The sequence below is a fragment of the Corvus hawaiiensis genome, chromosome 16 (genome assembly GCF_020740725.1).
Source record: "Corvus hawaiiensis isolate bCorHaw1 chromosome 16, bCorHaw1.pri.cur, whole genome shotgun sequence".
NCBI classification, from domain to species: domain Eukaryota; kingdom Metazoa; phylum Chordata; class Aves; order Passeriformes; family Corvidae; genus Corvus; species Corvus hawaiiensis.
In genome coordinates, this window is record NC_063228.1 from 15,077,826 (window position 1) to 15,103,588 (window position 25,763).

The 25,763-nt window shown below is 54.4% G+C and overlaps 2 protein-coding genes and 1 long non-coding RNA gene across 9 annotated transcripts in view; 2 read left to right on the forward strand and 1 right to left on the reverse strand.

The window, feature by feature from the left end:
• Nucleotides 1-4,960: 4,960 nt before the first annotated feature.
• LOC125334133 lies at nt 4,961-7,307 on the reverse strand. Its single transcript, XR_007207085.1, has 2 exons — nt 6,408-7,307; nt 4,961-5,508 (listed from the first exon to the last, which is right to left on the reverse strand). It is a non-coding gene; the product is annotated as an uncharacterized LOC125334133 (long non-coding RNA).
• Nucleotides 7,308-7,665: 358 nt separating this feature from the next.
• LOC125334128 (nucleoside diphosphate kinase 3-like) lies at nt 7,666-11,096 on the forward strand. Of its 2 annotated transcripts, none has more exons than XM_048320646.1 (5): nt 7,666-7,803; nt 8,743-8,873; nt 9,285-9,386; nt 9,845-9,957; nt 10,678-11,096. In XM_048320646.1, exons 1-5 carry the CDS (start codon nt 7,755-7,757, stop codon nt 10,793-10,795), a joined length of 513 nt encoding a protein of 170 aa, XP_048176603.1. In that variant the 5' UTR covers nt 7,666-7,754; the 3' UTR covers nt 10,796-11,096. The 2 variants fall into 2 exon arrangements, with proteins under 2 accessions (XP_048176603.1, XP_048176602.1); XM_048320645.1 differs by lacking the exon at nt 7,666-7,803 and adding an exon at nt 8,342-8,451.
• A 5,004-nt stretch (nt 11,097-16,100) lies between these two features.
• Nucleotides 16,101-25,763, forward strand: part of UBN1 (ubinuclein 1) — a 28,490-nt gene continuing 18,827 nt past the window's right edge. For 4 of the 6 annotated variants that reach the window (XR_007207150.1, XR_007207149.1, XM_048321336.1 and 1 more), the window contains exons 1-7: nt 16,103-16,920; nt 18,524-18,610; nt 19,476-19,571; nt 20,092-20,226; nt 20,666-20,769; nt 21,905-22,343; nt 25,458-25,528. Coding sequence is in view for 4 of the 6 variants with exons in the window: in XM_048321336.1 (XP_048177293.1) it covers nt 16,681-16,920; nt 18,524-18,610; nt 19,476-19,571; nt 20,092-20,226; nt 20,666-20,769; nt 21,905-22,343; nt 25,458-25,528 (1,172 nt within the window). In the remaining 2 variants the exon portion in view is untranslated. Of the gene's footprint in view, nt 16,921-18,523; nt 18,611-19,475; nt 19,572-20,091; nt 20,227-20,665; nt 20,770-21,904; nt 22,344-25,457; nt 25,529-25,763 lie in introns of all 6 variants that reach the window. The other 2 variants (XM_048321335.1, XM_048321337.1) reach the window with 2 other exon arrangements.

Sequence of the window (25,763 nt, forward strand, 5' to 3'; positions counted from 1 at the left end):
AAAAGGAGTGACCAGCACCACCCCCAGTCCCTCTGCAGGGATCAGGACAGAACCAGAACAAGGCTGGGCTTAGAGATGTGGCAGGGCCAGCTTGCCCTAGCACAGTGGTCTCTGCCACTGATGTCCCATGTCACTGGGATGCTCAGAGGGTGTCATTTGTCACCTTCTGTGCTGCATTCTCCATGGGCCTTTGAGCACATGAGAAGAGGCAGCAGTTAGCACAGATGCTCTAGAAGACCCCAGTCATCCCTGCAGGCCTCAATCCCATTGTTACAGTGAGGATCCATGACTGAGCCTTCATCCAAACATATCAGGATTGGGGGATACAGCTCAGAAGAAACAACATCTATCACTTGGAAACAGACCTTGCACACACTCAGTGGTGTGCTGTCTCTCCAGAGAGAGCTGTAAAGCCACTTCATCAAATCCTAGAATGGTTTGGATTGGGAGGGACCTTAAAGCCCATCTCATCCCACCCCCTGCTATGGGCAGGGACACCTTCCACTGGCCCAGGCTGCTCCAAGCCCCATCCAACCTGGCCTTGGGCACTGCCAGGGATCCAGAGGCAGCCACAGCTGCTCTGGGCACCCTGTGCCAGGGCCTCCCCACCCTCCCAGGGAACAATTCCTTCCCAATATCCCATCTAACCCTGCCCTCTGGCAGTGGGAAGAAACACATCTTCCAAAGAAGCTGTGCTGATGACAGAGACCAAAGCTCCAGGGGAAGGAAAAGGACGGGAGAGTATTTGATTATGTGAGATTATAGAAAAAAATGTTGTCAGAGTTCCTCATCTAGTAGGAGTTTTATATGATTAATGTTCACAAAAACAAGCACTTGCTGATAAAAATGTGCCTTCATCCATTGGCTGAGCTGCTGTCAGAATGGTCAGAGTATTCCAGTCTAATCCTGCTCCTGCTGCTCTCAGTTGGGAACAGCAGAAAACTCAGGGGTGTGTGTGGGGGGGAGATCTCGGTGAGCTAAAGCAGCTCCCTGAAGGTTCAGACAGCAGAAGAGCAAGAGAAGTGTGGGGTACACCATGAGGAGAGTTTGATGTCCTGGGTAAAGCCCTCACACTTCTGGGGTGACACATTTTCTGCCTGAGGGGCTGTAGCTGTCACACTGCAGCAGCAGCCACTGGGACATCAAAACCAGAGCTGAGGGACAGACCGTGGGGGACAGTGGATGCCCCAACAATCCCTGAGCTGCCCTGGCTGGGTGGGCAACCAAAGGTATCACCAGGGGAACATGGCACGATGATGTGAGCAGGTCCTGGGAAGTGAGACCACAGCAGGGAGGCCTGGGAGGGCCAACGGGAGGGTGAGCAGGCACTGCTGGAACAATGCTCTGGTTTAATCACACATTCACCCAGAGACAAGCCTCGCTTCCCTAGGGAGCTGGTGGCACATTCAGGGCTTGTTTGCTCCATCAACACAGAACTTTTAGTGAGGATGCCCATGACAGCCCTCGCTGCCCTTGTCCTCCAAGCTTTAACAGGCCACAGAGGGCTTTGAGGGCTTTCCTGTAACAGGGGAGGGGTTGCTTCTATTGTAGCTGCTGCTGCTGCAGGGCTGACTCGGTTCTACTGCTGGAATTGTCAGTTCCACACCTGCCACAGTCCTGGGCTGTCCTTCTCCATTTGCAAGCCCTGACCCAGGTCCTGGAAGGGCAGGAAGGAAACTCCTGCAGCTCCAGCTGTCTCCTGCAGAAAGCTGGGAGCAAGGCCTGAGGCTGGTGTGTGCCCAGACCCTGCAGCCCTTCCCTGGCATTAAGCTCTGGGCTTCTTCTAAAGCCTCTTTCTGCCAAGGGCTAATATTTTTTCCAGCTCAATCTTCTTTCCTTTCCTGGACATCTCCAGAGCACGGGGGTGAAAAGATTTTCCTAAGGTCATCTTGCCTCCTTCCCTAGTGCTGAGTCACCACTGCATTCACCACGAGAACAGATTTTCATCTGCAGAGACTCAAAAGGATCTTGAGACACACAAATAATCGGGGCCCTTCCACTGACAGCATCAAGGATAGGCTGGCAGCCACTGACAAATGTTCCTGTAACTTTCACAGAGGTTTCCCAAAGCTCTGGGCTTGAGATGTGAAGGAATGACTCACTTGTCCAGGTGTTTTGTTCTTGCTCTTGTCAGAGAAGTGCTGGCCAAATTCCTGCCACATGTCTAGGGAGAGCAGTGTGGTGGTCACCCCATGGCTGCAGCACTCACTCAGAGGAGAAGTGACAGAGTTCACCTCACGTGTAACACACCGACCAAAGCTCAGGTGAGCCAGGAGAGCCCGAGCTCCTCACCCTCTTCACCCCTTCTAGCGCCGGTGTCACCAAAGGCACTTGGTGAGAGCAGCAGGGCAGAGCTGGAGTCACCATCCCTGGGAGTGGTCAAAAAACCACACACAGTGGATATGGCACTTCCCTATATGGCTTAGTGGGCACGGGGGTGTTTGGACAAAGGTTGGACTTGATCTTGGAGGTTTTTTCCAACCTTAAAGATTCTCTGAAAGCACATGGGTTGGACACATCCCTGGGCGGGATGACGCCGGGCTGGGCCGGCAGGGGAGGGAGGCGGGATGGCAGCGGAGGGAGAGGAGCCGGCAGGGGAGGGACCTGGGCCGGCAGCGGAGGGAGAGGGGCCGGCAGGGCAGGGAGAGGGGCCTGGGCCGGCAGCGGAGGGACCTGGGCCGGCAGGGGAGGGAGAGGGGCCGGCAGCGGAGGGAGAGGGGCCGGCAGGGGAGGGACCTGGGCCGGCAGCGGAGGGACCTGGGCCGGCAGCGGAGGGAGAGGGGCCGGCAGGGGAGGGACCGGGGCCGGCAGGGGAGGGAGCCGGGCTGCCCAGAGCTGCGGCTCTGTTTACTCAGCTCCACCAAAGCTGCTCATCCTTCTTAACTCCAAGTAAGCCACAAGTCCTAACCCCCTTTGGGGGCACATTCTGGCAGGGCAGGAATTTAGCTCAGGGGATATCAAGGCAGGGTTTAGATGGTGTTTGACCTACTTTGTGACTGCCGTGGCATCACAAGGAGCGCTGCTGGGGGAACACAGGCCCTGCAAGGCAGGCAACTGAGGGAGAACCAACAGCCCCTTTCACAGCTGGGCAGCTGGTGGTGCAGTTGGGGAGGGGAGGTTGCATTCAGGCCCCTCCGAACCAGGGTCTTAAGAACAAGGGGCTCCAAATAGTGCCTCAAAGTTTGCAGTCCCTCCTCCATCCCACTGCCAGCCGGGGTGAAGGTGTAAACCTGATCCAAGCCAGCCACCACCTCCCTGGCAAAGCATTCCTTCACAGAACTCACACACGTGGGACTTTGCCATCAGCTCAACCCAAGTGACAGAAAACTTCAAGGACTGTAAGTTTTACCTCCAGTGTCTCCTCGTGAGGCACAGGAAGCTTCTGGGAGCTGGGGCTCTGCATTCCCAGGTTCAGGGGCTGCTCCCTGCCTTGCTCTGGGCACAGGGCTCATGCAGGAGCCCCACACACTCACACCCCAGGGCTCCTGTCCATAAAGAGGAAAGGTCAGGCTTAGTCCCACATCTGCCACCTCTGATCTGACTCAGAGCTGGAGATAAAGATGTGGCAGCAGCTCCCCTGTGAGTGAGAGGAGACCCCAAACCAGGGTGAGAGCCAATGGCTGCCTCTGCTGGCAGAACTCCACAGGCCACAGCTGGGTTTTCATACAAAAAAATTTATCCTCACAGACTTAAGTGAGAAGGAGCTGAGGAGGTGGTAAGACAGGGGCTGTCCCCGGGAAATCATTGCTGATGCTCCAAGGGCTGGAGCCCCTCTGCTCTGGAGCCAGGCTGGGAGAGCTGGGGGTGCTCACCTGGAGAACAGAAGGCTCCAGGGACACCTCAGAGCCCCTTGCAGGGCCTAAAGGGGCTCCAGGAGAGCTGGAGAGGGACTGGGGACAAGGCATGGAGGGACAGGACACAGGGAATGGCTTCCCACTGCCAGAGGGCAGGGCTGGATGGAATATTGGGCAGGAATTGTTCCCTGGGAGGGTGGGCAGGCCCTGGCACAGGGTGCCCAGAGCAGCTGTGGCTGCCCCTGGATCCCTGGCAGTGCCCAAGGCCAGGTTGGACATTGGGGCTTGGAGCAGCCTGGGATAGTGGAAGGTGTCCCTGCCATGGCAGGGGTGGAATGGGATGAGCTTTAAGGTTCCTTCCAACCCAAACCATTCTGGGATTCTGTGAAATACTCCAGACAGAACAGGACAGACCAAGCTACCATAGCTGCATCTGTGCAGGAATTTTGGACATGATCCCACCATCAGCACAGAGGAGACTCCTTTGCTGTGCACCTACAAGGACAGGAAGGACCCAGGACTGGGAGCAGCACACGAGTGACACACTCAGGGCACAAGACAAGGGCTCCAGGCCCTGCACATCTCTCAGGGCACTGAACAGCAGCCAAAGCCCTCCTGGCTCACCTCCAGAGCATCAGCACCCATCTCACAGGCACTGCCAATTCCAGCCTGTCCTTCTCTGGTCTTGGATGGAACTGGATGGACTGGGATGGGCTCGGACCAGCGTTGCAGGAGCTGTTATTAGTTTATCAGTCTCACATCCAGAGTTGAGACAAAGTTGGTACAGAGCTCACGCTGCCACAGAGACATCCCCCAATTTCCTGGTTGCAAAGCATTCTTAAAAGCTTTTTGGCCAATAGTGTGCTTCTAAAAGTTACAGACATCTGTCTTAACCAATCCTTAATAAAGCACCTACATCTATTGTACACAATAGTCACTTGTTATGCCTTATATAATAACATACAACATCCCATTATTAAGCTTAAACTTATCTCTCTAACTAAATATACTTTTTGCAACTTCAACATCTATCTAGGTTAAGCCTAAGAACTAACCATTGTCTTTTAATGTCCTTGCTGCTTATAACTGTATCTTCTCCTAATTTTCCCAGGAAAAGCTGAATTCTAAATCCCTTGCTTTGTTTCCTGAGGCCTGCTTCTATTTCTCACACCAAAAATCCTTTCCACTTTTTGTGATTCCCCACAGGGAATTTCTCAGGGAAGAAGCACAGGCTGCTCAGACAGGCATAAATAAAATGCTGTAGCACTGCACAGAAGTGAGAACTAACACAAACCTCTGCTTCAAAATGCAAGCGTTTCCCTGGGCTGTGTACTCAGAATGTTTCTTTCAAGGAAATCTTTTATGGACTCCATGAGAATGGAAAAGCCAAATGCAAGGAAAGGCAAGTCTGGCCTGGGCAGTTCCCTCTGAGGAAACAGCACCTGTCCTAGGGTTAAAGGGGTATCCCTGGAGACCTCCTGCTGTACTCACACAGCTACTCCCAGTTTCCAGAGCACCCCTCTCTGTATCAGAGCTTTGTTCCAGGATGGAGCAATGGCAGTTTTGAATGGATCCTCTCGTCCGTTCCATGTTCACTTGGAAAGTGACCCTGCTGTAGAGCACTTTGTGGAGCTCTGGCTCTGACATCTGTATCCCCTGGGTCCAGCAAAAGGTGCTTAAGGAAATCTTCTGGCTCTCCCAACCCCTCTTTATCCTAAAAGGTGAAATATTTGCAGCAGGATCAGTGGTGCAGTATGAAAGTAGACAGGTCTACACCTGTGCAGAGCCCACACTGTAAGAGGCACCAACACTCCAGGCTGTGTCAATGCTACGCTGGTGAAAGACCAGGGCTGAACTGAAAGGTGAAAATCCTCCCCAAACAAGCAAAAAGGTGCAAAAGGAGCCTGAGAAGGAAGGCAGTGCCAACCACAGGACTTACTAAGTGTGATGAAAGGAGACAAACAGCCTCTGTCTGCACTGCACAGTGCTGGATGGCCACGTTTTCTGCACCTACATGCTCTGGAGTCTCTTACATAACCACAGTATCTGCAATGTTCTATCCAGCAAGAGCAGAAATAGAGTTCTGCCTCCGCCTGAAATTCCTGCAGTGGGGGCGAGCACGGGAACAGCCCCCCCCAGCCTCCCCTGCCACGCTGGGATCCTTCCACACTGAACCTTCCACTGAAACGAGAAGATATTTGGTGCCAGAAGGTACCTGGCCTTTCAGGTTCCCAGTGAGGGGTTTAAAAAGCGATCACAGGGCTTTCCAAACGAGGCAGCAAATTTGTTCAGCCTCTTCCAGCTGTTGCCTGTGGCACCATTCTGTGCACATATCTGGGCTGGGAATGCTGAGCACCCAAGTGACACCTCTGTAGGGAGGATTTGTGATCCCATTCTTGCTTGCTGCAGCTTCCTGGGCTCACCCTCAATACACATCTACCTAAAACTGTGCATAAAAGACACTGGCTCAGGAACAATCTGCCTGGGAATCAGACCCAGCTCCATTTCCCAAGCTACCTGGTCACCAGCAATCTGCATTTCTGGGGCTCCTAGAGGGAAGTCAAAGCTCTCTCCCCACAGCACATCATGCCAGAGAAGATGAGAAGGACTCACCCAAGTGAAGAGTGTTTGGCATGTTTCTCCTCCAAGTTCTGCTGCAGGGAACTGCCTGAGGCTCAAAAGAACGTTTACAATCCAAGGAAATGAAAACCTTCACCCAAGTGCCTGCATTGGGATCTTTGAGGAGACTTGTGGAGAACGACAGAATAACCCTGGTATGAGAAAAAGAGGTGTTTCATCAGCATTAATAAACAACAAAAATAAAACAAGTGTGAAATGAGGGATTCTGCCTGTGTGGAAGTCTGGTTGCCTGCAGCACACACAGGTGCTGGCTGGGTTGGGGACTGAGTTGTTGACTTCATTACTGACACCTCTGCAGGTAGCCTGAAAAGTGTCCTAGAATAAATCTTATTAAATTGACAGAAACATCATTATTTTTGAAATAGCTCTCCGTGAAGGAAGACTGAGATCAGCCATCAGGCTGGAGTTAGGAAGCTGGGTTTCACCACCTGCCACGCTCCCCTCAGCCCCACTCCCTTCATCCCTGTGCACACCAGGCTGGACACACACAGATGTCACCGGGAGCACATGGAGAATGCGCTCTTAATTAGCGGCTCTGTGAGTAGCTAATGAGAGCTGACACCATCTACTGGGCACCTTCCTCAGAGCACTCTGCAACCTTTCCAAACCGCGTGAGGGCTGTTTCCTTTCACAGACACCCGCTCCAGACGGGATTTGTTTGACATGTTCCAACAAAATCGCCCGGCTGTCCCTAAGAACACAAGGGAAGGGCTGACAACACGCTGCTTGTCCACCTTAAAATTCCAGCATTGTTTTAGGGAAGCGTCGCCCGCGGGAGTGCCCGGGACGGGATGGACTTTGGGATGCCGAGGGCTGGCTGAAGGCTGGGAGCTCCTCCGCGCTGCCTGCGCTCCCTCTGCCGGCACCGGCGCTCCCGGGAACAGCAGGGAAAAGCCTCTGGCACCGCCCTCAGCTCCCGAGCCGTGCCCACCACTCCACAACGGGCAGTGCTCATCCTACAAAGACTTTTCCGCCGGCGGAATAATAACCACCACAGCACGGCTGTGCTGGAGCAAACAGGGACAGCTTTCCTCAGGCAAAGCCATGCTCCGGACCTCCAGGATACAACCGCTGATTATTTACTCGTACAAACGCGGGAATAATTTACTCAAAACTATGTTGGATAAAGCAGCTGGGTCCCTGCTCTTTGGAGACAGATCCCTGCTTGTCCCAGCCAAGGTCTGAACAGAGGAAAGCGAGCAGAACACTGTCTCTGAACAGGAGAAGCAGGTTGGGAGCAGACCCAGCACTCCATGAGGCACCTGGAACAGCTCTGGCAGCAAATCCAGCCCTCCACAGGGCACCTGGAGAAGGTATTTCATGTGCTGGTATTTCCAGAGGCTAATCTTGAAGGGAGCTGAACCAAGAGGTGAGTTCTTGAGAGCAGGAAATGGAGCCCTGGAGTTCCAGAGCAGGTTAACAGCCGGGATCCTACACCCCAAAATTAAATCAGCAACACGTGCTCTGTACAGAGGAGCTCCCTCAGCTCTGCGGGGCTGCAGCTCTGCCCTTCTGCTCCTGCAGCACGGCCCGGGGGCGCTCAGCTCTTCCAGAGGTGCCAGCCTGGGCCTGCCCGAGATAGAGAGGCTGCTCAGGTACCACCGGACTAGTCTAACCACGACTCGTGTGCGGTCACGACCGCAACGACAGAGACAGCCAAGGCAAAACAGTCTCATGAACACCCGGGACGCTGTGGCCGGGCCAGCGGCACAGGGGAGCTCAGGGGCGGCAGCAAGTACGCCGCGGCTGGGACAGCCCGCACAGGGGGAGCCTGGTCCCACCGCTCCCCCCCCGCCGCCATCGCTCCCCCGGGGCCCCCCGACCCCGGCGGGCACCAGGCCCCGCCCGTTGCCATGGGAACGTGCTGTTTCCGGTCTCTCGGCCCCGCCGCTCCGCGGCCCCGGCTCGATGGTTCCGCGGGGGGCGGTGACAGCGCGGGGGGAGCTCGGCCCCTTTAAGAGCGCTGCCGCCATGATCTGCCTGGTGCTGGGGCTCTTCGCCGGCCTCTTCCACAGTGGTACGGAACGGAACGGGACCCCCGGCCCTGTGTCTGAGGACCAGGGACCCCCATTCCCCTGGTGCCTGAGGGCCAGGGACCTCCCTTCCCCGGGAGAGTCTCCGCGGCTGAGGGCCCAGGCCAGGCCTCCCCCCCATCTCCGTGCCCTCCGCGCCCTGCCCTCCTCTGCGGGATCCTGGGAACCCCCCCGTGTCCCCACGGCTGAGGGCCTGGGACGCCCCTGTGCGCGCTTGGCTGAAAGCCCGGAGGCGTCTCATCCCCCCCCCTCAGACCTCTGCCCTCTCCCTGCAGCCTTCGGCGGGCTCAATGAACGAACCTTCGTGGCCATCAAACCGGACGGGGTCCAGCGGCACCTGGTCGGGGAGATCATCCGGCGCTTCGAGAGGAAGGGGCTGCAGTTGGTGGGGATGAAGCTGCTGCAGGTGAGCGGCCGGGCTCACCCAGGCTGGGGGTCCCGGGAGCTGAGGAGCCCCTGCAGCTCCTCAGGCTGTGCTGGTAACTGCTGGGGGTTCTGCTGGTCCTCTGGCCTGTGCAGCCTGCCGGTGTCATTCCAGCTCCAAATCCTCACAGCTCAGAGGAGTGTTGGTACCAGGAGGGCTGATTCCAGCTTTGGGGAGCATGTGTGCCCTTGGCTGTGCCCGTGCTCCAGGGCTGTCACTGTAAGCTGGCAGGTGTTGCTGCTCTGACCTGGAAGCTCCTGTCTGTGTCAGGCTACTCCTGGAACTAAGCATCTGTGCAAGAGCTTAATTCTCTTAATTCCCTGCATCCCTGAGGTGCAGCCCTTGCCCAGATCGCCGTGTGTGGGAGCAGACTAAGCTCTGTGCTCTGTGCAGGCCTCGGAGGAGCTGCTGAAGGAACACTACATCGCCCTGCGGGACCGTCCCTTCTACGGCCGTCTGGTGAAGTACATGAGCTCCGGGCCCATCGTGGCCATGGTGAGTGCTGGCCAGGGCCCCTGGACCGAGGAACAGGGATGAAGTGCAAGGTCTGAGCAGCAGTGGCTGTTGGCACAGTGGAAGCAAGGTGGTATCTCCCCTCAGAGGGTCTCTTGAAGCTGTACTGAACTTCAGGGATGTTTTCCATTGTAAATTAAATCATGGAATGGTTTGGGTTGGAAGGGACCTTGAAAGTCTTATTCCACCCCCTGCCATGGGCAGGGACACCTTCCACTACCCCAGGTTGCTCCAAGCCCCGTGCAGCCTGGCCTTGAGTGCTTCCAGGGATAGGGAGAAATCCACACACAATTTGGATTATTTTCCAAAATCAACTTTGGAGAAATAATTTGGAGAGATCTGTTCCTGTCTCTCTCCCAGGATCCAGTGGGGAATTCAGAGGACAGATGTGACCTGCTGGGGCAGTTGTGGAAGCTGATCCTGGTTTTGCTCTCCCGTAGGTCTGGCAGGGCCTGGATGTGGTGAAGACAGTTCGCACCATGATCGGGGAGACCAATCCAGCTGAATCCAGGCCTGGCACCATCCGAGGGGACTTCTGTGTTGAAGTCAGCAAGTGAGAGCTTTGACTTTTTCTTCCCTCAGTGCTTCAGGGCATCCTGTCCAGGCGTTCCTGTGCCAGGCCTGCTTGAGCCATATGAGTCTGCATTCCCAGAGCAGAAGTTGTCCCTGCTATGCTCAGACCAGAGCTGAGCTCTGCTTCCCGGGGTTGGCTTTAGTAGGAGGAAGAGCCTGGGTTGTGTCTTTCCTTCCTCCTGAGTCCTCTGTTGAAAGCAGGTGGAGTTTGCCTGTTTTCCTGTGGTAATTGGGACTGTGAGGCTGTGAAGAGGGAGGTGCCCACTCAGTCCTTTCGTGGGAGTAGGTGAAGATCCATGGGTGGTGACCTTGGGTGGCCCCAGCCTGGCTTGTGGTAGACAAGGCTCTTACTGATCCTGCCTTAGATCTCTGTTCCCTGGTGTCTGATACCAAACCTGCTTTGCTGGAATGGGGAAAATCTGGAGGCACAGCTGGAATCACTGACATAAAAACTGCAAATCCCAGACCTACAGCCACTTGCAGCTCCTCCTGTAGCAAACAAATGGCTCCTCAGCATGGGAGGAAGGAGTCCTGGGAACTGGCACTTCTGGAAGGATGAGGGGTGTGTGACAGGAAGGGATGTCATGAGGTAGGACTGGCTCCATCAGTTTAAGTAAATTGGTCAAGGGGGAATTTTCCAGCATCCCTCTCCCACCTTTCTCAGCTTGGTGCCAGCTGCTCCCTTTCTCCTTGCCCACAGGAATGTGATCCACGGCAGTGACTCAGTGGAGAGCGCCCAGCAGGAGATCTCGCTCTGGTTCCGCCCGGAGGAGCTGCCGTGCTGGGAGGACACAGCTGCACACTGGATCTACGAGTGAGGAGGAATTCCAAGGGAAGTACATCTTCCTGCTGGGACACAGGACATGTCCATCCATTTCATGGCAGCTGCTGGGGCTGGCTGCAGATCCTGCTGTGGGATTCCTGTTCTGCCTGTGGGATCCTGGGAGCTGGGCTGTGTGTGGAACTCTGTGGGTCAGCTCCTGCCAAGGGGAGCTGTTTCTTTTTTTCTCTCTTTCTGTTCTAGTAAGTAGTTGGTATTGTTGCTCTGTTTGCTGCAGCATCTTAAATCCCAAGTAGCTCAAGCTGATTCACTGAAGTAAAACTTGGGCTCTTGGCCCATTCCTGGGTGTTCTCATCCCTGCCTGGAGCAGGAGAATGCATTTTCCCTGCTGCTGGGAGAGGTGCTGGTCACAAGGTGACAGGCTTGACAATTTACCTGCATTTCTAGAAGGCTTTTCACCAAAGGCTTTTAAAGAATTGGGCTGCTGTAGGATAAGGGGGCAAATTCTCATTTTAGAGCTCATTCCGAGACAAGGAATGAAGGATGGGACAATCCTCTCTCCCTTGGTGGGAGCTCTGCGTGCTGGAGCTGGCACAAGCTCACCCAGTTTCAGACATGATGAGTGAGTCCATGGTAGGAAGATTCTCCAAATGCTGTTAAACGCACAATTCCTCGGGCTCTGGTTCCTGGGCTGTGGGAAGCAGCTCCTCCAGGTGTGCTCGGGTTCTCTGGGGCTGCACAGCCCTGACCCAGCCTGACACCACACTGTCCCTCCGTGGTGAGTGACGAGAAGCAGCAGCACTGGGGCAGCCACAGGAATAGAAGGGGGAGAGGGAGGCAGAGGATTTGTGGATCTGGGGCTCAGGAAGGATGAGTGAGGAGAGTGGCACTGAGCTCTGGGAGATCCCAAGATCTTCCTTGTCCCCCTCAGAGCTTCCAGTGGAGCTTTCCTGCTGGGAGGGTATCTAGAAACCAGTTTGTAATAGGCTGGACACTACCTGTGAGCTGTCCCTGGGCCACCCAGCTCCTCAGAGCTGTGTCTGAGCTCCCTGTGCAGCCTCACCAGAGCATAAGGACAGGGACAGTGACAGTGACGTGGAATCCTGCCATGACAGGGACACAGTTAAACCGAGGGAACAAACCAGGGCTTTCCTGTGTGCAGGATGAGTTTGGCCTGTGCCCTAAAAGCCTGTCCCTCTGGGTCCTCAACTTTGTGGGTGCTGGGGAATGAGGGCAACTCTTAGGGGGCAGAGTAAAGTCACCCCCAGTGCTGCTCTGTGCTGGCCCCAGGGTGGTGAGGCTGAGTGGGACAGGGCTGGGGGTCTCCCTTCAGTGAGTGGGACTTTCCCCAGCTGCCCAGCTGCCTCAGCCAAGGCTCCTCGTGCCTCAGGGCCTTCTCCAGGCACCTGTGTCCAGCTCTAAATACCTGACAGATCCCATTTGTTCCTGGAACTTGTCCACTTGGCTGAACTCGGAGTCTGGCTGCAGCAGGGCTGCACAAGAAGACACTGGTGAAGACCGAGGCGTGAAGCGAGTGGGAGGAAGGTCACATTTGTTGTTTAATAGATGCATTGAGAAGAGCTGTTGGTGCCAAAAAGCTGCCAGCTCTGACACAGGAAGCTCAGAAATACCTGAGCTTCATCTCCTGCCATTGCCTCTTCCTGAAGGGATCCCTCTTCTCCCTGTCTACACAGACGAGATTTAATTTGCCCTCCCAGTTTCAAAGCTCAATGAACTCCAGTCAGACAACGGACCTGACTCATTGAGACACAATCCCAGGCCAGTCCTCTCCTCTCTGTGTGTGTAGGTTTGGTGTCTGCCATGACCTCGTCCTGCTCTGGGGCACAACGGAGCAGCAGCTGGAGGGAAAGGGCCCCCAGAGACACTGCTGGGAGCAGGTACAGGAGCTGAGCTGTGGGTGGTCTTCCTCGAGCCCCCGGGGACTTTGAATTGCTTTGCATGTTGGTTCCTGCTGCTTCTCCTCTGTCCAAGACTGTGTTAAACTGTAATAATAAAAGCAGAAGCTGTCTGTTGTTCCTCTTGGGGCCTTTGAAGGCAGGAAGCTGCAGGTGCTTGTCAAAAACAGCCTGGGCAGCAGCGTGGAGGGGAGGTTTTGGCTGCAGCAGTTGTGTGTCAGAGCTGGAGGAGGTGAAGGCAGCAGAGATGCCCTTGTCTCTGTGCAGGGCTCTTGTGCTTCCCACTGAACCAGAAGTCTGGCTGGGGTGATGTTCAGTGGAGCCAGGCTGCTGCTGCAGCCCCACACGCTCATGGCAGCAGAATGAGCAGGGTCTGTGCTCCTGCAGGACTCACAAAATCCCAGAATAGCCGGGGTTGGAAAGGATCCCTGGAGATCATCCAGTTGCCTGTCACAGCAGGGTCACCTGGAGCAGCTGTCACAGGAATGTGTCCAGGTGGGTTTGGAATGTCTCCAGAGCTCCATGCCCTCCCTGGGCACCTGCTCCCATGCTTTGCCACCCTTAAAGAAATTCTTCCTCATGTTGAGGTGGGACTTCTTGTGTTTTAGTTTCTGGCTGTTGTTCCTCGGCCTGTTGCTGGGCACCACTGGAAAGAGCCCTGCACCATCCTCTTGGCTGGATGCCAACCCCGTGCCAGACCCTGGTTTCTGCTCCTGGGGCTTTGCCCTGGATTTTGAGCAGTGCATTTGCTGAGGAGTTAGGTCTGAGCTGGTAGTGTCAGCCAAACACAAAGAAAGAGTATTTGAAAATGGAAGAGGGTTAAAATTTTTATGGGGTGGGAAATGGCTTTTGGCCTGTTCTCTCCACAGTTTTGCTCCCAGCACTGTTAGTGGGAACACAGAGCTCCAGCCCCAGTGCAGAGCAGGACAATCCCCTCCCTCAGCCCAGCTGTCCCCCAGCATACAGATGGCCCTTTTGGCCACTACTGATGGCTCCTGTTGAACTTGCCATCAACCCCCAGGTCTGTTTGCTGCTCTCATCCCCCAAACTGTGCATCCAACCCCGTCCCAGGTGCAGAACCCAGCACTTGCTGCTGTTGAATTTCACACGGGTTGTGACTGCCCAGCTCCCTGTCAGGGCCCTCCAGGGACTCCACAGCCCCTCCCAGTTCACTGTTGTTGGCAAACCTACTTAATGCATGTTAAATTCCTGAATCTGGATGATTTATAAAAACACTAAGAGCACCAGCCCTTGATTAACCCCACTAGTGGCTGCCCTGATGTGGCCCCATTTACTGTAACCCTTTGAGCTTGACCTCTCACCAGCTGCTCACCATGTGCAGGGGTACTCGTGGAGCTGTGTGAGGGACAGTGTATCCAAGAGAGTGTGAGAGATGGTATCAAAAGCTGCTGAAACCCCAAACTACCACATCGGCTGTCCTCCCTTGGTCACACAAAGATGACTGACACAGAGCTGGGAAGAGTGGCTGATACTTCAGAGGGTTGTGTGGCCCTTCAGAGGAGCCTCGACAATGGGAGAGGGGCAGAGAGGAACCTTCTGAAATTCAACACAGGCCAGAGCAGGGTCCTGCATGTGGGGAGGAACAACCCCAGGCAGCAGCCCGGGCTGGGGCTGCCCTGCTGGGCAGCGGCTCTGTGGAGAAAAGGGTGACACCAACTGTTCCTGACCAGCTGTATGCCCTGGGGCCAAGGTGGGGGTTCCTGGCGGGTGTGAGGGGAGGGGATCGTGCCCCTCTGCTCAGCTTGTGAGGCACATCTGGAATGCTGTGTCCAGTTCTGGGCTTCTCAGGACAGGAGGGATATGGAACTCTTGGAGCAGGTCCAGTGGAGGCTGAAGGGCCTGGAGCATCTCCATGCCCAGGACAGGCTGAGGGAGCTGGGACTGCTCAGCCTCGAGAGGAGCCCCAGCTGAGAGGGGCCCTCAGCCCTGGGTGTCCCTGTGTGCAGGGAGGGCTCAGGGCAGGGCCCAGGCTCTGCTCCGTGGGATTCAGAGATGGCACCAGAGCCACGGGCAGGGACTGAGCCCAGGGAGGTCCAAATGAACATGATGAAAAACTTTCTTGTGCACTGAACAGGCTGCCCAGAGAGGGAGTGGGGTGTCTGTTACTGGAGATATTCCAGAACTGTCTGGACACAGCCCTGTGCCCTGTGCTCTGGGATGACCCTGCCTGAGCAGGGAGGTGGCACCAGATGAGCCACTGTGGTCCCTTCCAGCCTGAACCATTCTGTGACTCTCTGGAATCGATGCCTGAGCTTGTCACAAACGGGGATTAAGCAGATTAAGCAGGACCTTCCCCCTGTGAACCCTCATTGGCTGTGACTGATGACTGCGTTGTCTCTCAAGGGTTTTTCAGCAACTCCCTAAATCACCTTCCCCAGGATTTTAACAGACACTGGAGTGGGACTGACAGGCCTGTAGGTTGCAGGGTTTTCCTCCTTAGTCTGCTTGAGAACTGGGACACTGATCACCTTCCACTCAACAGAGACCTCTCCAGACTCCCCAAACCGCTGAAAAATAATGGAGAGAGGTCCCACGATGACATCTGCCAGCTCTGTCAGTACCCTGGGATGGATCCCACCGTGTCCCATCCAGCTGCAGCAGCCAGTCCTGAACAGCTTCAGGGGCTGCTGGGAGTTTGTCATCTCCAGTCAAGGTCTTCCAGCACAGGCCTGCAGCCTCATCCACAACAGCCATTGTTTAGATATATTATAGTACTCCGTTGCAACTTATCGTTACACATACATTATCTAAGTTGCATTTCATTCAATGGAAGAAACTTCAGCTTGTTTAAGGGACACGAGGGGCAGGACGAACGCAGCTTCCCGGAGGCTTCACGCCACTGATTCCTACGAGGCTCCACCAAACGCTGCTCGGTGAGTGAAGAGTACGTGGGCAGCCTCTCCGAGAGCACCGACACCCGCCGCTGCCGCCGTCCCGCACGCGTCCCGGGCTATCTCCACAGCGCAGGCCGCGGCTCCCCGGCGGAGCCCCGCCGCTCCCTCAGGGGCCGCCGCCATCTTGCCGCCCCTCCCGCCGCCGCGCGCGGGCCGCCGGGACGGGGCGGTGCCGGCGGCGGGGTTGGCCCGCCACTATCACGTGGTCAGATGCAGCCGTTCCCGAGGGGTGTGGCCGCGGCGGCGGCCGCTGATTGGCCGCGGTGCGAGGCGTGACCGTTGGGCCGGTCGCTGATTGGCTGCGGCGCGCGCGGCCCGGCGCGAGGGCAGCACCGCCCACGTGACGCGGGCGCGGGGCCGGAGCGGGCCCGGAGCGGCGGCGGCGGCCGCGTCCCGCCGGCGGTGAGTGAGGGCGGGCGGGGCCCGGCCGGCCCCGGCACCACGGCCTCGGCCCTCCCCTCAGCCCCGCGGGCCGCGCTCCCTCCGGAGGCGCTGCCACCCCGGGCCCCGCTCAGCCCTGGGCCCCGCTCAGCCCCCGAGTCCCGCTCGGCTCTGGGCCCCGCTCAGCCCCCGCCGGGGCCGCTGTTCCAGGGACGGTGGTGGCCGGGCCTCCGTGCAGCGGGACATCAGGCGGCCGGAGCGAAGCCCCGGCCCCGAGAGGTGCAGCCCCGGCCCGGGAGGTGCAGCCCAGCCCGGTGTTTGTGCCCAGGGCTCCTGGGTCGCGTCAAAGCGAGACTGGCGGGGTCGTTTTGTTTCCCCGGCAGCTGGATTTCCTTCAGCACTTACAAATGGAGCGGTGTGATGTGAGGAGAGAGACCTGCGGTGGACTGGAGGGATAACGGGGAACTGCCAGTGTTGGAGGGAAGTCTGGTACAAGGATTGACTTCTTTCTTTCTTTCTCTCTAATGATTGCAGCAAGCGCTCACAGGACCGCCCTTTGTCATTTCCCGAGAAAACTCCAAAAGCAAAGCACTTGTTCTACTGCCAGCGTCCTCCATTATCATTGGTGAAATCCATCAGTGCAGCCCGACAGACCTTTCCTAATGCCATGGGAACGATGCCGTGAGGCCTGGTAAGACTTGGCCATAGCCATGACAGAGCCCCACAGGGTTTCGTTCACCACTCTGCATGGGCCACTGAGCAGCAGCTTCCTGAAAAGGTCTCGGAAGGACGATGGAGAGCAGCCCCCGGAGCCTGAGCCGGCAGCCACGGCCGTTCGGATCACTCTGACCCTCTTTGAGCCGGACCACAAACGCTGCCCAGAGTTCTTCTACCCAGATCTCCTCAAGAGCTGTCGAGGGAAAGTAAAAGGGGGTTCTTCAGGTGACAAGGTGAGTGTCCCTGGGGACCTGTGAGAACCTGTGTTGTAGCTGAAGGTCTCAAAGGCTGTCTCAGCATTGCTGTTTTGAGAATTGGGTCTGTGTTTGCTGTGAGGTGCTGCAAGGTGGGAGGAGGGTGTTGAACATCCTGCAGGCAGGATAACTGACCCTCAGGCTGGGGTTCTTGTTGTCAGGCCACGCTGGGTCGCTCCTTTGCTTTGGCTGGAATGTCGTGTTGGGAAGGTGTTGTGCTGGTGGCAGGTGCGGGATGTGGTGCTCGTTTAGTTTGGAATGGCTGGATCTAAAGTGAGTTTTGGTACCTGGGCAGCTGGCAGTGATAAGGAGTTGTTTTCCAAAGGGCACCAAAGGAGACATGAATGAAAACTCCTGTAGCATCTAAACTTGGAGTAAGGAGGGTTTGTCTATGAAAAGAAACATACTGGATTCTATTCCTTTTACTGTTTGCCTTCAGAACTGTTGGCAGTCAGTTGATGTTTTATGCTGCTTAATTTTGGGGTTTTTTTTTTGAAAGTTGGGAGAGGCAGAGGCAGGTACAAAATTAGCTGGGAGGGCACCCAAACTGCAGTGACACTCTCAGAATCCCATCCAATTTGGCTTGGAAAGGGTCTTAAAGCTCATCCTGTTCACCCCCTGCCATGGGCAGGGACACCTTCCACTGTCCCAGGCTGCTCCAAGCCCCAATGTCCAGCCTGGCCTTGGACACTGCCAGGGATCCAGGGGCAGCCACAGCTGCTCTGGGCACCCTGTGCCAGGGCCTGCCCACCCTCCCAGGGAACAATTCCTTCCCCATATCCCATCCAGCCCTGCCCTCTGGCACTGGGAAGTCATTCCCTGTGTCCTGTCCCTCCATCCCTTGTCCCCAGTCCCTCTGCAGCTCTCCTGGAGCCCCTTTAGGCCCTGCAAGGGGCTCTGAGCTCTCCCTGGATCCTTCTCCAGGTGAGCACCCCCAGCTCTCCCAGCCTGGCTCCAGAGCAGAGGGGCTCCAGCTCTTGGGACATCTCCGTGGCTTTCTCTGGACTCTCTCCAGCAGCTCCACGTCCTTCCTGTGCTGGGCCCCAGAGCTGGGGCAGCTCTGCAGGTGGGGTCTCACCTGAGGGGGCAGAGGGGCAGAATCCCCCCCTCCCCTGCTGCCCACACTGGGGCTCAGCCCAGGGCACAGAGGGGGTTTCTGGGTGCTCACAGCTGGGACAAGTCCAGCTGTCACCCACCTCCCAGGGCAGCTCTCAATCCCTTCATCCCTCAGCCTGGATTGATCCCGTGGGTTCCCTGGCCCAGGTGCAGCACCAGCACTTGGCTTTGTTGAACCTCGTGAGGTTCCCATGGTCCCACCTCTCCAGCCTGTCCAGGTCCCTCTGGATTTGCTCCCATCCCTCAGATGTGTTAACCACACCACACAGCTGGGTGTCATCCCCAGACATGAGTCTGAGAGTGCCCTGATCCCACTGTCCATGTCACTGTTGAAGATATTGATCAGCACTGTCCCAAAGGCTGAGTTATCTGATCTCCTGCCAGTCAGGATGGGTTTCATTCAGGGGGTTTTGGTGGCAGTGTGACAGGATTGACTGTCATGGTTTCACCCCTTCTGTTTCTACAGAAGAAAGACGTGGCTGATCCCTTCAATGATGAGGAAAAGGAAAGGCATAAAGTGGAGGCTCTTGCTAGGAAGTTTGAAGAAAAATATGTAAGTGTTTCTTCTTTAAGTGATGTTATTCCTTGGGCTGGGCAGTGCTGTTCAGCTCTCAGGCAGGGCTTTTAATGCTCTCTGGCTCTTGGGTTCCTGTTCTCCCCCAGTCCTTTATCCTGGCTGCCACATGCTGGTTTTTAATGTTCTTTTTCTGTCTCGGAGCTGCAAAAATAGTTCAGATTCATTCTTAAATCAGACGAGTCTGATTAAAGTGAATGACATGAACTAAAGTGAGCGGCAAATCACTTACTGTGATTGATAAAATTGAATTTCCTTAAGCAAAAATTAATTTCCAGGCCTTGTTGCTGCGGCAGGATGGAATCTGCCAAGTCTCTGAGCATGGGGCTGTGATGAGTCCCCTCCCCTCAGGACACTGCTGCATGGATCTGCCTTACCTGTTCCTTTCTGTTCTTCCTTTTGCATTATTTCTGTAGTTGGCAGTAAAACCACACTGTGTTTTATCTCTGGCACTTTGGGGTAGCAAGCTGTGTGTTGTTTTCTGATCCCGTGGGTCACCCTGACACAGTCTCTGTGTGTTCAATGTCTGTAGTGCTGAGTCTGTACCCACCGGAGCACTTAGGGAGGAGCAAGCCCTGTGGAAGAGATGTTGAAGGGGTGCAGACCCAGCTCAGTGTGGAGTCTGGCTGGCAGTTTTTCATTTGGCTGCAGTGTTTTGTTTCTGTATGACAAGGCTTAAAACTGGATTTACCACAGCCTGGGAGTACAGTGTGATGGGAGCCAACCCTGGTTTGGTTCTGCTGTAGTTCTTCTGTCCTGGAGCCACTGTTGCTCTCCTGTATCAGGGTATCTCTGTGGTGCTGGAAGAGAAAAGTGATCACAGTGTCCATGTTTCCTTGTTCAGGGTGGCAAGAGGCGCAGGAAGGACCGGATTCAGGATCTGATTGATATGGGGTATGGCTATGACGAGTCCGACTCCTTCATCGACAACTCGGAAGCTGTGAGTGCTGGGGGGTCTGAGAGTGGCTGGGGGGCTGAACCTGGACTGGGAGTGAGCCAGGAGGGTACCAGGGCCAGGGAATGAGAGCTCCTGCTGCAGCTGCATGGCAGGAGATGCTGGTAGGCATTCCAGGCTGTTCTTGGGGGAGCACACTCTCCTCATTCTTGTGACCAGTGACAGGACTCGAGGCAATGGCTGGTGCTGAGTCAGGGAGGTTTAGGTGGGATATCAGGAAAAGGTTCTTCCCCCAGAGGGTTGTAAGGCACTGGAACAGCTTTCTCAGGGAAGTAGTCACAACACCAAGCCTGTGTGAGCTCCAGGAGCATTTGGACAACAGGCGCAGGTTGGGATTGTTGGGGTGTCTGTGCAGGGCCAGGAGCTGGACTCAATCCTGATGGATCCCTTCCAACTCAGCATATTTTGTGATTCTGTGAACCCCACTGCATTTTCCAAGCAGCTGAGCTATGGGATGAAGTAACCAAGCTCCCAGTGCCAATAAACTCTTCTCTGTTACTTCCAGTACGATGAGCTGGTTCCTGCTTCTCTCACTACAAAGTACGGAGGGTTTTACATCAACTCGGGAACGCTGCAGTTCCGGCAGGCCTCTGAGTCTGAGGATGATTATGTCAAAGAGAAGAAGAAGAAGTGTCCCAAGGTCAGCAAGGCAGCTTTCTCAATTATCCTGTCTGTTACAGCTCAGAGCTTGCCGCATGAAAGTGTGTTGGCATCCAGAGTGGGAGAGATTCGTGACTTGGTGTGGGCAGAACAGGGATGAGCACTTGAAATCCCATTGTGTCCTGAAATTTCTTAGTGAAATGAAGCCTGTCTGGCATGGATCAGACTCTGGCAGGGTTACCTGGTTCCTGGAGCAGAGGTGACAGCAGCTCCCTGTCACCCTGGAAGTCACAGCATTATGGGGGTGCTGTCAAATGCTGAAGGCAACACATGCCAGAACCGTGGTGAAGGATGTAGTGGGGCTGGGTTAATGAGTCCTGCATTTTCACAGTGTTGAGAGAGGTCCCAAAGTGGCTCTGGGAGTGCTGGTGATGTTGTGGGAAACTCTCTGATTGTGACTCGTTTTTAACCCTCTGCAGAAGCGGAAGTTGAAAGATGGGGGTGAAAAAATAAAGAAGAAGAAGAAGGATGATTCTTACGACAAGGAAAAGAAATCGAAGAAGTCCAAGTTTCCAAAAGCTGGGTAAGGAGGGGAGGAGGGAATTCTTGCTGCTCAGCACCTTGTTTCAGGGTTCCAGGTGGCTGCAGTAGGAACCTGTTGCAGTGTGGGGCGGCTCCAATGCACATTGCAAACACCAGCAGGAAAAGCCCCGTTGCTTCCAAAGTGGGACAGAAAGGCAGGGGGATGATCAGGGAAGGAGCACAGCTCCTCAGCAGCAGTGTCTGAGCAAAGGGGGGGCACAGCTGGCTGCAGGAGTGGTGTTTTTGGAGCTCTGTTTAGGCACTGAGTAGGAACAGATATGGGGAGTAGAGAGAAAGGTAACAACTGTTGAGACAAAGCTGTGGGAGGAAAGGCAGGTGGGAAGGGCTTGGACTCGGGGCTGTACGAGTGTCGGGCTGGCAGGGAGGGAGAGGTGACAAGGCAGGCTGTGTTACTGCTCTCTCTGGGCAATCCTTTGTACTCCTGCCCAAAGTATTTCTTGGATGAGTGCTCAGCTCTTTTATAGCTTTTGGGCTGTAAAATGGAATGGTTTTTCTTTTTGTTCTGAGTCATCTTGTGCTGTAGCTCTGTCCTTGCTTTGGTCTGCATGGCCTGTCTCTTTCAGTATCTATATCTGTTGCTTTTCACTCTTTTCCTATATTTGCCTCCTAAGTTTTTTCCTTCTTCCTTTACCTATTCTTTGTAATTTATTTTTTCCTGTGTGGATCTGCTTTTGGGCAGCAGCAACGTGGTATCATCAGTGTGTGATCCCTTCCAAGCAAGCAAGGAAAAGAATTTGCTTTCCTGGTTTCAACACAACAGAAAGCTTCACACTAACTCTGTCCTGCCTCAGTTCCTCTGTACTAATTGTGCATTTCCCATCCTTCCTTGCTGCAATAACAATAATATCATGAAGGTAAATGAAAGCAGAGCTCTGTGGAGGTGGTTTAAGCCCCGGCACCTCTCTGCAGTGAGTCAGGACAGCCTTCTCTGAGCTGAGAGGAACAGGCAGAACCTTAAGACTTTCAGAAGCTGTAAAATACTTTTTCTGGTGTACTTGGTTAAGGGGCTAAGGCTTTCCAGGGAATTGTGCCTGAAGTGAACTGGGGGGAAGGGACCCTCTTTGCCCCTTGATCTTGTATTCAGTTCCCTTTCCCCCTCCATGCTTTGTTTGCAGCTTCACAGCGTTAAATGCCAGTAAGGAGAAAAAGAAGAAGAAATACTCTGGAGCTCTCAGTGTCAAGGAGATGCTGAAGAAGTTTCAGAAGGAGAAGGATGCTCAGAAGAAAAAAGATGAAGAGCAGAAAGTGGTGACTCCTTCCCCAGCAGACCCTGCAGCCCCAAGGGAGGCAGAGGCCATGGCCGACCCTCTGCTCTCGCTTTTCGGCCATGCCAGTGACAGTGACCTGCTCCAGGCAGCCACAGCCATGGACTCCCTGAGTGACCTGGACCTGGAGCGGCTCCTCAGCGAGTCCCCGGAGGGCAGCCCCTTCCCTGAGGCCGAGGATGGCAGCGACCCTGGTGGCACGGGCTTGGAGCAGGAGTTCAAGCAGCCACCTTCCCTCCCAGAAGGGCTGCCAGCCCCCCTGGAGAAACGGATCAAGGAACTGGCTCAGGTACAGCAGCTGCTGGGGGCAGTGGGGCTGGTGGTCACTGGAGGGGGCACAGCTCTGCTGGGTGTGTGTGGCAGCACCCAGGCACAGAGCACATTCCAGTGGGGGAGTTCCTCAGTGCCACTGGGATCACACCTTGGTGTCACCTGGTTTCCTCTGAGTCATTTCCTTGAAGGCCCAGATGTCAAGTGATGTCCAAGTCCAGGACCTTGCTACCCACTGAATGTAACACTCAAGATCACACCTGATCAGGATTCCTCCTTTACCTCTCTTGGCAAAGTATGGAGCTGATGCAAGAAGTAATTTCTAATGTCAGCTTGACATGAATGAACTGAAATGTGAATTACTGAGGCTGATTTGGGCTGGGATGGAGTTAATTTTCCCCACAGTGGCTGGTATCAGGCTGTTTTGGGATTGTGCTGTAAAGGGAGCTCATAACCCAGGGATGTTTTTGTTATTGCTGAGCAGAGAGTGCTCACCCAGTGCCAAGGCCTTTGCTGCTCCTCACCCCACGCTGCCAGCAAGGGGCTGGGGGGCATGAGGAGCTGGGAGGGGACACAGCCAGCACAGCTGATCCCAACAGGGATATCCCAGACCATGGGGGGTGATGCTCAGTATATAAAGCTGGGGGAAGAGGAAGGAAGAGGGGGATGTTTGGAGTGATGGCATTTGTCTTCCCAAGGAACTGTTACGTGTGATGGAGCCCTGCTGTTCTGGGGATGGCTGAACACCTGCCTGTCCATGGGAAGTGGGGAATGAATTCCTTGTTTTGCTTTTCTTGTATGGCTTTTGCTTTCCCTGTTACACTGCGTTTATCTCAGCCCAGGAGTTTTCTCCCTTTCACCCTTGTGATTTCCTGCCCCATCCCACCTGGATGAGGGAGCAAGCAATTGTGTGGGGCTGAGTTGCAGGCTGGGGTTAAACCACGACAAGGACAAATCCCACCATAATACTTTTAACATGCTGTGCTGCTCAGGACAGGGAAGGGGTGCACAGTGTTCTGTGTGTAAAATCAGAGGCTGCAGCTGGAAAGCATTGCCACAGTTCCACGGTGTGAGAAGGCCTGGAAAGCCCTGTAGATGGGGCTTGAGGATTTGCTAGAACCATTTCCATGTCATACACAGGCAGATCCTTCACTGAAGCTTGGGTACCACTCTGAAGCTGCACCAGTTGGAGTCCTTTCCCCATTTTTAACATCTCGTTGTTGGGATACCATTTAGGGAGTGGAATAGATTAATGTCTAGAAGGATGGTCCTGTGTGTTTTCACCAGTAGCTCCTCCTGCAGCTGGACTCCTGCTGTGGGACTCACCCATCTTCTCCAAAATGTGGTGTGTGTGGGAAGCTCCAGTCTGTTTTGGGAGAAGGAAAACATCGGGTGCTGCTCAGGGATGCCTTCCTGGCATGTCAAAGTGTGCTTTCAGCCTTGTAGTGTGAAGGCTGTCACCATCAGCCTGTCAACAAGTGCTGGGAGGTTTTGTTCCTGCTGCTGGTGTGGTTTTAAACATTGATTTTAAGTCATAAACATGGCCTTGGAGCTCTGTGGTGGTTCTGCCTCCTGGGGCACTTCAGTTGAGAGCACCTCTTAGTTAAGTAAGAGATGCTGAGTAACTCCTGTTACTAAAGATAAGCTGCTCTTAGAGAGCTGTTCTGCTGAGTTGTGCAGTGGGGGTGAGCAGATGGGAGGGGAGGAGGAATTGAAGAAAGTATTGCTACAGCTGATAAAAATAATGGGCTCTTGGTGGATGTTCCTGCTTCAGAAAGCGCCAAAATAGTTGGTTTTGACTCTATCTGAGTTAAAGGAGAATATTTTGGAAGTTCCACGATATCAGGTTAATTGTTATGGTGTTGTGAAGCAGTTAAATAGCAGAGTCCCCACTGATTTTGCTGCTTAGATCTTCCTGCTGCTGTGTCTCTTGTTGCTGGATTGTGGATGTTAAGGAAAGAAACAAACTGAAGCCTCTGGGTCAGTTAGGATTTTGGGACATGCACTCAGGTGGGAATGAAGAGGTGCTGTACCTCTGCCTGAGAGCCAAGTCTCTTCATCCCAGAGGTGGGAGCATCTCCTGAGTTAAATGGAGCCTCCAGGCATTTCCTCTTCTACTTGAACTGCTTTGACTTTAACCCTCTCCTTCCTAAATAATTCCCATTGAGGATTCTCCTTAGCATTGAGCCTTTTCCTTTGGTATCACCAGCTGCCTGTGACCTGCTGCTGGCAGGGAGGAATGTTCACCTTCTGCGCATAAATTAATTGCTTGCCTGCCTCAACTTTGGAGTGGTAAATCATGGGATTTCAAAATCCTCTCCTGGTCTCCCCTCCTGTGCAAGGAATCACTAACTCACTGTGGTGCCTTGTGCCAAATCCCAGTTTTGTTTATATCCCCACTCAGAAAAAACTGAAAGCTCTTGGCAGTTTGCTACTATCTCATTCATCTCTCGGAATTATTCTCTTGTTGGACATATTTTTCATGGGTGTGATGTTTTTGGGCAGCACTTTGTGAGCTGCAGTCATAGCTCAGGAAGCTTCCTGAACAGGACTTTTTTGTTGTTGTTTCCATGGTGTTGACTGGGAATAACGCATCCCCTGTGGCTGTGACTCTTCTCTGTTGGTTTCTTGGCTTAGTTTCCAGATTGATCTCGAAAACTTGGTGATAAGTCTCCTCAACCTTTCTTAGTTGGGATTAGGATGAGCTTTCCTGGTCCAGGGACAAGCTCTGTGCTCATATTCCTCAATGTATTGTGAAGTTAAAACCATGCCCTGAAGCTGTTGTTCTTCCCATGGCAAGTTTGCCAAAGAAGCCACCAAGCCATCTCCTTTGTCCCATTAAAGAGAGGAATCTTCACTCCAGAGTGGTCACTCCAGTGCATCTGGAGGGGAGAATCCAGACTGGGAAGGTCACAGGGTGTGCAGGACATGGTGTTACCAGGTCAGGCAGGGCTGGACTTGAACTGGGGAGGTGTGAGAGGACAGGGCACGATCTCACCTCTGCTGTGACAGAGTTTATGTAATAAAACTGTGCCTTTTTTTGCAGTAATTCTGTGCTGGTTTAGAAGACACGTGGTTGCTTGTGCCAGCTGTGAACTGCTGCTGATGATCTGTGTTATTTCCTGACTTGCAGGCTGCCAGAGCTGCTGAGGGAGAAGGCAAGCAGAGGTTCTTCACTCAGGACATCAACAACATCATACTGGAGTAAGTGCTGCCAGCAGAGAGGTGTGGGAAAGGAGAGCATTAGGCAGAGCATTTTTGGTAAATTCAGGAGCAGGTTCAGCAGGAGTTGTGGGGTTGTCCTTGTGCAGGTCTTCCAGGCCAGAATAACATGAAAGTCTCCTAGAAATGGCTTTCAGTTGAAATATGATGTGGTAGGAGAACATTGGAGGGGATGTATCCAGGCCTCCTGTTCTCAAGATAATTATTTGCCTAAATT